General features: G+C 37.4%; 1 protein-coding gene across 4 annotated transcripts in view; it reads left to right on the forward strand.

The window, feature by feature from the left end:
* The first annotated feature begins 5,624 nt into the window (after positions 1-5,624).
* Positions 5,625-12,091, forward strand: part of RRAGB (Ras related GTP binding B) — a 58,574-nt gene continuing 52,107 nt past the window's right edge. For 3 of the 4 annotated variants that reach the window (XM_068533954.1, XM_068533957.1, XM_068533955.1), the window contains exons 1-3: positions 5,625-6,348; positions 7,174-7,207; positions 9,914-10,013. In XM_068533954.1, the coding sequence (XP_068390055.1) occupies positions 6,257-6,348; positions 7,174-7,207; positions 9,914-10,013 (226 nt within the window). In that variant the 5' untranslated portion in view covers positions 5,625-6,256. The remainder of the gene's footprint in view (positions 6,349-7,173; positions 7,208-9,913; positions 10,014-12,091) is intronic. The other variant, XM_068533956.1, reaches the window with a different exon arrangement.

The raw sequence follows: 12,091 nt of genomic DNA on the forward strand, positions 1-12,091 counted from the left end.
CCTGCTGTATAGCACAGGGAACTCTACTCAGTGTTCTGTGGTGACCTAAATGGGAAGGAAATCCAAAAAGGAGGGGATATATGTATATGTATAGCTGATTCACTTCACTGTACAGCAGAAACTAACACAACATTGTAAAGCAACTATACCCCAACAAATAAATAAATAAAGTAAGTAAGTCAACTGATTAGGAATGGTAATTACATCTGCAAAACTCCCTTCAGAGCAACAACTGAAGATTCGTTTGACTGGGAGAAGCTGTGTGTGTGTGCACGCGTGCACACGTGCACACGGCTACTTTCATTCTTCAAACCATTGCAAAAGAATATTTTTTGAACTGTCCTTTATTCCCCATCCAGGCACATACTAGAAAGAATTCTTGGGAGCATAGTTTAGCCTAGAGAAATTGACACACTGCAAAGTCATTATCGACCCTCAATTTGGGATGTGTCTCTCCTATCTGTCCTGCATCTATCAATCTCCCTTCAGCTTCTGTTCTGAAGAGGATATACAGCCTCTTACTACCAAGTATATTTTGCTTCTTCCAGAGTACCAGCGATAGCAGGAATGTCATGAATTTGAAGGATAACAAGTGGTCAGAGATAGTAAGGAGCATACTGTGCATAGTTCTCAGTAATAAACAAAACAGAAAATGTTTAACATTTCATTTTGAGTGGGATCTTATATCTTACCTCTCTAAATTTATTCCCTGCCATGCTTGTTGCTTACTGTCTTGCTGCCAAACTGAAAGCACTTGTCTGTTTTCCACCTGTGGGAGGCCTTTGCCCATTCTATTCCCCTGGCCTGGCATGCTAGCTACAGAATTTCATAGGACTTTCTCCATTGGTTCATTCAGGTCTGATCTATGATCACATCCATGTTGGTCTCTCTTTATGCTTTCATACTACTTCATTGTTATTTATTTCTAGAACTAATTACTACTTTAAATTTCATTATATGTTGGCTTACTGCATTATTTTCTGCTCTCCCTCTACAATTAAAGCTCCTTGAAAGTGGGAGATGTCTCTCTTTAGTTCAACATTGTATGTCTAGCAATCAGAACTTTACTTAGCACTGTCAGTAGAATGTGCTTCATTCTGAGGTTTAGCTTAAATGAATGAGTGATTGAAAGTTCTCAAACATTAATGGAAGAATTCCTAGGCATTTATATATCTCAATATGGAATAGATAACTTAAAATTTTTCAATGAATAATATTTCACTAATGCTAATAAGACAACCAAAGGCAGTTTTTTTAATATTAAAAAGATGTTTCACAGCTCATTATATTTTGAGAAAGTTTTTTGAATATAGAATGATTATTTACTTATTATTGGGAATTTTTAGTATCCTAAATAGTAACTCTGAGTTGGAAAAATTCAGAGACCCAAGTTGGATCATAGTTCCATCACTTCTCAACTATGTGACTGTGAGCAAAATTAGCCTCAGGCTTTATTGTCTTTCAAGTGGGGATAATATTGGACACATTTTAATGAGGATTACTTGAGGTCCACATACAGTAAATCCTCAATGAATGCTATCTACCTATTCATTTCTTATCAATTGTAATATAGAAAATCTTCTAGATTTTCATAAAGAAGTTACATATAATCTTATTTAATAATTAGTATTTAGAACAGGCTGCCTATAAAATACGGATAACAGCATCCTTTCATTGCATTGAATATTTAATTTTAAATGATATGCCTAATTTTATTTTTTATTAAAACATTTTGCATGGCACAACCACGAGAATGGCTAAATTAAAAGAAATTTCAGAAAAAAAACAAGTGTCACTGCCAAATATCAAGAATATGAAGCTAACTAGATATTCACCCAGAGGCCATGTGTCCCATCTTGCTGTGATACTCTAGAGTGACACCTGTTGTTATGGTATAAGTAATAGCATCTCCTTTCATTCTCAAAAGTATATTGGTTTGGCTTGTGAATTTTATTGTTGCCTTAATTGAAATAAACAACATGAAGGTTGGGAAGAGAGACCTAACTATAGATATTTCAGAGATTAAAAAAAGATTAAAAGGATATTATGGACAATTGCATACCTGTGTATTAGAGAATTTAGATGAAATAGATATATTCATTTTAAAGCAATATGTTAAAATTGACAACTATATATATAAAACTTTATAAATGTAAGACCTATAACTATATATATAATGTATATTATATACACATATGTAATATATATAGTATATATATACAATTTGAATAGTTTTAAAAATCATTAGAGAAGTTGAATGTGTTAAACGTCTTCTGACAAAGAAAATACCTGAGATGGTAATATCCAAGAATAAATAATCCAATTTTAATATAATCCTCACAGAGAGAGAAAAAGAAATAATCTCTCAATCTTCATGAGGCAAACATAACTTTAATAATAACATTAGATAAGGATAATCTAAAACAACAAAAAAAGAGAAACTAAAAAAGCACCCTTACTTGAGAACATAGGTACAAAATCCTAAACAAAATATTGGCAAAGCAAATATAAATATTTTTCTTCATAAAAAATCCAAAGGGGTGATTTAATGGACATATATAACACATAACTCCCCCCAAATAGAAGAATACACATTGTTTTCAATAACAAATTGCTTATCTCCAGTCTAAGTCTTTCCTCTTAGATAAAATCTACAAATTAAACTCTTCATTAGAGTGATCTGATTAGATAAAACTGTAAGCCCATCAAATTCAAAATTTCCATAACTGCATTTATCAGACGATAATTAATAAATCTTTCTCACATCCTCTTTTTTCTTACATCAACCAGTTCACCAAGCAAGAACTCTTGAAGTCATCATAAAATACTTCTATCCCTAGGCCAGAGACTTCCAGTTGGTTACTGAGTCCTGCCAGTTCTATTGTTGACATGGCTCCATCTCCAGTGGTAATACCTCAGTAGGACCCTTGTTATTACCATGTAGACCAGCGTTCCCCAACCTTTTTGGCACCAGGCGTTGGGGACCCCTGATGTAGACCACTGCAGCCACCTTTGATGTCATCATCCTCTTACCCATTTTACCCAGTCTTGAAACTCCTGCAGATTTATCTCTTTAATATGTGAATCTGATCATTGCTGTCTACTTAAAACCTTTTTGTGTTTTTCTATCCCCTTCAGTATTAAAATCTAATGTCAACAGAATATTTAGTGGGTTTCTGGCCCCTGACTTCTAGATATGTTACCATATTCCTATACACTATGCTCTACTAATACTAAATTACTTGTAACACCTAAAAAATAGCATATTAATTTATGTTTCTTGCTTTTGCAAATGCTTCTTTTGCTTGTAATATTCTTTTTTCTTTCTTAAATGGTTGATCCATATTTTCTTCAAAGAAGCCAATCACAGGAATCATCTACTTCGAGATTCTTCCCAACTACTTTTTACGTTTCTCATGAAACCTCCTTTCCCCCTTTTCCATTCCTACTGTACTTATCACACTATAGTTTAATTTTCTTTTTATTTATTTTTTCCTATCTAGACTGAAAGCTCCTTGAAAGAAGGGATCATGGCTTGATCTCTGTGTTCACAGTGCCTAGCATATGCACTCAATGAAGATTTGTTGAATAAGTGACAAATGAATATAAAGAAGTAGAATATGAAAGCATATGTACTAGTATACATATGTACAGTCAAAATTTTGAAAGTGATTCTTTCTGTTTTGACTAAATATGAGATAATTTTTCCTTTTAGTACCCTCCTTAGTTTGTATTTTGAGAAATAATGTGTACATATGCAGTTCTTAAGGTGGAAAAATCATTAATATAAAAATTCACTGTTGAATGAGTTAAAACAAACAAACAAACTCAGCAAAAGAGATCAGATTTGTTGTTACAGAGACCAGGTGAGGCGGGAAGTGGGGGGGAGGAGGAATTGGATGAAGGCTGTCAAAACGTACAAACTTCCAGTTATAAGACAAGTAAGTACTAAGGATGTAATGTACAACATGATAAATATAATTAACACTGCTGTCATACTTGAAAGTTGTTAAGAGAGTAAATTTTAAGAGTTCTCATCAAAAGAAAATTTTTTTTCTATTTCTTTAATTTGGTATCTATATGAGATGAAGGATGTTCACTAAACTTATCGTGGTCATCATTTCATGCTGTATGTAAGTCAAATCATTACGCTGTACACCTTAAACTTATACAGTGTTGTGTGCCAATTACATCTAAATAAAACTGGAAGAAAAAAAAAAAATAAAATGACTTCCTGGTTTGGGACTCAGGGTCTTTCACCACACAGGGAAAATTAGAATAGGAGCTGGTTTGGGGTCGGGTGGTAGAGAGGAGAAAGAAGATTTAGCAAGTGATAGGGCTAAGGAATCATGGTCAGAATACAATGAATTTTTCTTGAGGCATATCAGTTGTGGTAAGAAAGGATCATATAGGAGGGTAAATGGGGACGTCTGGGGGCAAGACAGCACCCCATTTTTGTCCAGTTTCCCTTTCCTTCCTTCTTTCCTTCCTTCTCTCCCTCCAGTCCTTCTTTCCTTTCTTTTCAAGGAATATGTACATGTGGTTTAAATACATAAATATATGAATATATATATATCACATATATATGTGGTTTAAATATATATAAATATATATATATATATCACAAAAGGGAATAAGATGAAAAGCAACAGTCCCCTCACTTCCTATCTCCTGCCCCTCTCCAGAAGCAACCCCTTTAAACTACTTCAGCCGTTTTTTCTTGTAGTCTCTGTATCTAAATACAGTATGTATATGCCTACCAGTAGTCCTTCAATCATCAACTCTAGATTTTGTCTATTGACTTTTACTATGGTGTATGATAATTCATTTCCCTTTCAGTTTTTTTTTTTTTTAATTTATTTATTATTTATCTATTATTTATTTTTTTTGGCTGTGTTGGGTCTTCGTCTCTGTGCGAGGGCCTTCTCTAGTTGCGGCAAGTGGGGGCCACCCTTCATCACGGTGCGCGGGCCTCTCACTATCGCGGCCTCTCTTGCTGCGGAGCACAGGCTCCAGACACGCAGGCTCAGCAGCCGTGGCCCACGGGCCCAGCCGCTCCGCGGCATGCGGGATCCTCCCAGACCAGGGCTCGAACCCGCGTCCCCTGCACCAGCAGGCAGACTCTCAACCACTGCGCCACCAGGGAAGCCCTCCCTTTCAGTTTTAAAGTGGGGAGATAAGTCCTAAATTTCCTGATGAATCCCTGATTCCAGCAATAATTACTTTTATTGAGCACTACGTGAAAGACACAGTTGTAATCACTTTGGATGTATTAACTCATTTAATTACAAGCTCGGTTACAAGGACGGGGCTAATAACAAAAACAGGAAAACAAAGACTTAAAAAACAGCGAGAAAAAAAGACAATGCTAGGCCTTCCCCACTGAAAAACGTTAAGGGTGAATGAAATAGCAGTTAGAAAAAAAAAAAAAAAAAAAGGCCAGCTTTGAGGCACTAAAATTGCAACCGGCTCCTTTAATTCCCCGCGGCAGGCGGGGCGTGGCGCCAGATGGCCTACAATGAATGCCCCTTCAAACTGGCAGCGCCCTACCAAGCCTGTGGCTTTGTAAGAGCCCGGGCCACGTGACGGCGACAGGCGGCGCTCTGTCTTTCTCCGCGCAATCTCTATGGTATTCTTCTCAGCCCACCGCCCCTAGGGAAGCGGCAGTCACGTGACAAACTCCGGGTTTACGGCAGGTGTCCACGTGATTCTGGCCTGCAGTAGGGTGGCTGCGGTGAGGTACCTGCGCTCGTGAAGGGTGGGCGGTTAGGTTGTAGCCGCCGCAGCCTCCGGCGGACTCTCCCGAACGGCCAGGCTCGGGAAAAACGAGCCGACTGAGGCATTCATCGCTTAGTGCCTACGGCACGGGTCTGTTCTTTATGCCACCTCCGCCTTCCTCCTCCCCACCTCTTTGCGGGTGAAGTCCCCTTTGGGTTTCGAGACCTTGGGGCCTGAGGCCCAAACTCGAAACGAACCCCCCACCCATCCCTCTTTCCTTCTCATCCTCCATCTCTTCCTTTGCATCACCGAATCACTTAGCCGTTGAGCTGGCCAGCTCGGCGGTGCCTTGAGGCCAAGTTCGAGGCGGTAAAGGTAACGGTGGGGAAAGCAGCCCCCCAGTGGACAAAGGTGGAGGCAAGACTAGAGCAGGCCTAAGGGCCGCAGGCAACGAGAATAGGCGGCTGAGGGGGTGAACAGGAAAAAAAAAAAAAGAGTACTGCGGATTTAGAAGGGACTGGAAAGAACTTGTTGCACGATGGAAGAATCTGACTCTGAGAAAAAGATGGAGAAAGAGAATCTGGGGACGAGAATGGATCCTCCCATAGGGGAACCGGAAGGATCGCTTGGGTGGGTGAAGGGTATTAAGTCAAACCTGGAAGGGAGGGGGCAGGGGGGACGTTCTAACTGAAGAGAGTATTGTGAATTAGAATACCCCACCTATGATAAATTCTTTCGATTTACCAGTAAGGTTGCTTTTGGTGATTGGATAAACTAGCTAGAGGTCTGGTTGCTAACTGGGGAGAAACAATCCTTAGGACAGGCCTGATATCACTCCGGGGAGGGGGAAGTGTTCTAATTGAGGAGGCAGTTCTGAATTGGTTTGAATTGTCAATAAAGGAGATTTTACGTCATCATGTTGATGATAAGAAGACTAGGAAGAGGGTTGGCTTTTCCTGGGCAGAGATCAGTGGCTCAAGAGTGCTTTCTGTGCCAGTTTATACCTGAATTTGAGAATTTATATGCTTTGTGCCTGTGATGAGTGAAATATGACTTGGAAGGACAGCTGAAGGACTTAAGATTTTTAGAAATATGCTGACTTTGAAAAACAGGATATTCAAATATGACAATATTGTTTGATTTATTAAAGCATTTGTAAATATTGCTTTGGTAAATTTTTTAAGGTGATAAAAAATGGAATCTTGAATTTTAATGACTCATTTATATTCCTAAATAAAAATTCCTAGGAGCTATTTCCTGAGCACATAATTAGGGGAGAGGGAGCATAAACCCAGTTTTATAATTTAGGAAAATGAGGGCCTCTACCTAACTGAGGTCCCCCACACAGCTGTACTCAGCTGTTGTACTAAATGTGCTCTTTTGCACCTCTACGTTAATTCCAATTTCTAAGGCAACTGGATCATGGAAACTCTGTCTTTTGGTTTATATCTGCAGGTGGGTGCTACCAAATACAGCCATGAAGAAAAAGGTAAGACGTGTTAGGTACATCAAAAACATGAAGGTAAAGGTAAGAAGTTACTGTTCAGGAAGTATATTTGTGGTCATATATGCCATCTTTCCTTGACTGTTGTAGGAACCTTCTACATGCTCTCCCTGACTCTTGTCCCCTTCTTTGCTATCAGATTTAATTTTTCTAATATAGAAATCTAACTAAGTCATTCACATACTTAAGAACTTTTTGTAACTTCCTGAAGCCCATAGAATACAATCCAAAAGATTTCATCTCATAGAATGCCCTTTAAAAATCTATTCCTGACTAAACCATCAGCCATACCTTTGCACCCTATCATAGCCATGCAGAATCTGTTTTTCTCCAAGTTTACAAATTAATTTGCATTTTGTGCAAGCCATACACACACACTACACAGGCCTCTGCCTGCACATTTATGTTGAACCCAACTCAAATGTTATCACTATTAGGTTTCATGTGAGTTCTCCAAATGGAATTGAACACTCCTTCCCTTGTGCTCTTATGGTACCGTGCCCCACCTTGGGGTTTAAGAAGAATCGATAAGGGCACAGTTCTAGAGTAAGTTTCTGAATCTTTTGGGCTTTCAGTTTCTCCATTTATAAAATGGTGATAATAAGGTTACCTGTCTCATAGAATTATTATGAAGTTTTTAAACAAGCAAATGCAGGTAGAGCACTTAGATTAGTACTTAATACAGTTAGCCTTGATAAGTCTTTCATAAGCTATTAAAGTAAGATTTCTTAAACAACAAAAGCTCATAACAAAGAATGAAATATTGCCATTTGCAGCAATATGGATGGACCTAGAGAATATTATGCTCAGTCAAATAAGTCAGAGAAAGACAAATGCTATATGATATCACTTATATATGGAATCTAAAAAATAATACAAATGAATCTGTATACAAAATAGAAACAGACTCACAGACATAGAAAACAAACTAGTGGTTACAAAGGGGAGAGAGACAAATTAGAGGTATGAGAGTAACAGACACAAACTACTATACACAAAATACATAAGCAACAAAGATTTACTGTATAGCACAGGGAATTATACCCAGTATCTTGTAATAACCTATAATGGAATATAATCTGCAAAATGAATCACTGCTGTACATCTGAAACTAACACAATATTGTAAATCAACTATACTTCAATTAACAACAAAAAAAGAAATACACTGTATTTAGCCTTAACTTTATCTAATAAGTCAGTTATATAACTTCAGTTTGCTAAGGGAATGTTCTTGATGAGCTGGTCTAAAGTTGCTATCAACAAGGATGCCTAAAAATACCAGAAATTTGTAAATGATAAAGAATAAAAGCAAAACGTTTTTCTAACAACTTTAGACTATCTCCTCAGTAACGTTTCTTAGTGAGATAAAGTTATATAGCTAAATAGATTAAGCCTGAGGCAGTATACTTTTATTAATACTCCCTATATTTGTAATTAGAAATTTTTATAAAATATCTTGGAATTGAAGATAGAACATGTACCCTCTCATTTGAAAATCAAGGTAATTGGAATTATATTTCATAAATTTTGAGTTAGAAAAGACTCTTAAAAGTTACCTCACCCAATTTCCCCCCTAGTGCAAGAATCTACAGCATCTTTGGTAGGTGTTTTTCTGTCTTTTTTAAATGCTGTCATTGACAAGAAGGTGTTTACCTTCACCCTTTCCACTGTTAAAAAATTGCTTGTTTTATATCTTTGTTTTGATAGCTTGCTCATTCTTTTGATGAACATATTTTGAGCATCTGTTATATGTTAGGCACTGAAGACTCAAAGGGGATTTTCCCTGCCATTCAGGCGCTCAGAGTCTTGTGAGAGACCAAAAAAAAAAAAATTTGGATAACTGCAATGCATTATGGTCTTAGCAGTGTCATAAGAGTGTCATGGGAGGACAGAGGTGAAATACATCTAAGCCAGCCTAGGGCATTGGGATCAGAGAAGTTCTTGAGATGATTACTGAACCAAGAAGGGTAAGTGGAGCTTAGCTGAAGGAAGAAAAGGGAGTGGAAAGTTACTGGCAGAGAGTTCAGCATGAAAAAAAGACCTGGAGCAATCAAAGGGACTACAAGCAGTTCAGTTCAGTATGGCTGGACTCGACAAGTTCCAGGCTAGGAGGGTCAGAAGATGAAGGCAGAGGAGTAGATAAGCCAGATCAAGGAGGGTCTTATATGTAGTTTAAAGACTTGATCCTGTAGGTGATGGGATGCTCTTGAAAAGAAAAGAGTAATTAATGGAACAAAATCATGAAGGTAAGTAAAAGGGATGAAATTAAGGGCAGAGGTGGTAAGGTTGATCCTGAGGAGGAGAAAGAACTTTCAGTTATACTGAAATACCCTGCCAGATAGTTCAGTGCATAAAACATTACATTATGAGAGTTCCTCTCAAGTTGATATTTTGCTAACATAGTACTGAATACATGATAGTATATATTAATAGCATAATAAATTCACTGTGATTCTATCACCAAGAGAATGTGTGACTCATGACAGGTAAGTGGCTGGCCTCTGGAATTCTCGGTACCTCTGCATTCACCACTGGTCAGAGAACTAGTCAGTTACAAGTATCCACTCTAGGTTATTAGTACTGTCACTTCAGTGAAACATCAAGTTCAAGAGAGAAATAGATCCCTTTAGACTTGATTTGCTCTTGATCGCTGACTTCTTTCCTTTCTTTTTTCCCATTTTGTCCTTAGGTGCTGTTGATGGGTAAAAGTGGGTCTGGTAAGACCAGCATGAGGTCTATTATCTTTGCAAATTATATTGCAAGAGACACACGTCGCCTTGGTGCAACAAGTAAGATGTTTTATCTTATTGTAAAGTCAGGTGATCTTAATAATTCGCATAACACACTTGGTTGCAGTAACTTGGGGATGCAGAGCTTGACAGATTTGTTTTTGAGCATGTTTCCTTTTTTTTCATTCCTTCTCAGAAGGATGTGACCTAATTCTGGTTACTACTGCTTGCTCTCTTGGGGAGGTTCTTTCTTTTCTAGGTTGCTTACCAAATGGGATAACCTTGTCCAACTTCGTTTTTATCCTGCTCTTTCTCTACAAGCATAGGGGTCCTTTTGTTTGTTCATTTTTTAGGAGGGGGAGGGTGTTTGTTTTTAACAGTTATTATATAAACAGAAATTAATTTATAGGCATTAACAAGCATAACATTAAAATCTAAGATTTTATAAAGCAGTAGTCCTAGTCTTCATTAAAAGGTAAATTGTTGGGTTTGGGAGGCTGTCAGAGGTAGGTTACCCAGATCTGTACTCTGCTACTTCTCTTCCTGGATACATATAGATGTTTTCTTTGGAGTTATAGCTTTGACTTGAGAAATGTTTCCTTGCCCTTTATGGTTTGAATGTTAAATCTGGTTTCTTAGTATAGGCTAGCTGGGCTGCCATGGCTATGTGGATCTATATTCAGTGGATCTATGCTCCTGGGAGACCCTTTCTGTCTTTAGGCTATAACGCCATTTCGTTTTGTAGCACCTAAGGATTTCTGGATTCTTCCTTGGTCCTTGGCCTCTAGGTGACGAAACCATTGCTCTACCTGGCTTTCAAATTTTCCTGATCTGGGTTGCTAGCATCTTGGACACTTTTAGGGACAAGCCACCCACTACTGGTTTCAAGAACAACAAACATTTTTAAAATACCCTATGTTCCAGAACCTAGGATACAAAAGAGAAGGAAACCTCATTTCTGTTCTTAACGTGCTTGGAGTGTAGAATAGACTGTCATAATTAGGGAAGCTTTAATGATTAGAAAGTTATTTCTTAGAGCCCTGAATCTATTTCCATTTATTTCTGTTAGCTGGTACCCTTTCTGTTCTCTTGAGCCTCTCCAAATATTTTAGTATGATTAATGTCTCAATCTATCCTAGCCATTCCTTGCCTCCCAAATCTTATCTTCCTTAAGTTAAATATCTCCAGTTCCTTCATCTATTCCTCATTTGACATCATTTTGAAGCATTTTTAAGGACTTGTTAGAATATGTCTATATTTTTTTAGTGATGAGACTTAAATGAAGATGTGGTCTAATCAGAGCAGAGTAGGACTGTTAACATCTCTTGTTCTATAGGCATCACACTACTGTTAGCACAGTCTAGCCCTTACTCTCCTGTGGAGCAGCCTTCATCATACTGAGTCATACTAAAAAAAAAAAATCCTTTTCACATATATTTTTATTAAAACAACATATCCTCCTTCTGATTCTTGTGAAGTTAATATTTTGAACCTAAGAATAAATGCTTATCTCTGTTAAATTATTCAGTTTTGATTGTTTTAGCCCATGAAAGGTTAACTTAAGTCCAGAACAAGTTACTATCTCACTGGGCCTCAGTTTCCTTATCCACAGAAAAGGGGTTGGATCCTATTTTCATTTTAGCTACTTATTCTCTCATCTGATATGTTAGCTATCCTTCCTAGTTTTGTGCAGTTTGTACACTTGATAAGCATCTCATCTAGTTTTCATCTAAGTCATTTATCAAAAGTTTTGGTCAGGACAGGGTCCTATGGCCTGTTGTGCCTCAAGAGACTTCCTTCGAGAAAGTACCTGTCCAAACTTCTCCCTGTTTTGATTTGCTGTATTTTAGTTTTTTTCTATTTTTCCAAGTTTAATATCTAGACCTAGTAATCACATGGTTTCAGTAGATCAGAGGAAGCTAATGTTTATTGTATGGTGTTTTATTTACTTTAGTTCTCATATTAACTTCATTTTAATAGGTGAAGAAAATATGACTTAGAAGTTAAGGTCACGCAACTCATAAGTGTTAGAGCTAGAATGTCAATCTATGCTCCTGCTTTATTCATTGTTCTACAGCCACAATTCCTGGCAGACTTCTTTCTGTTTATGTTTTAAATTCTGCACATTTCATTGATGT

The sequence above is a fragment of the Eschrichtius robustus genome, chromosome X, assembly GCF_028021215.1.
Source record: "Eschrichtius robustus isolate mEscRob2 chromosome X, mEscRob2.pri, whole genome shotgun sequence".
Taxonomy (NCBI): domain Eukaryota; kingdom Metazoa; phylum Chordata; class Mammalia; order Artiodactyla; family Eschrichtiidae; genus Eschrichtius; species Eschrichtius robustus.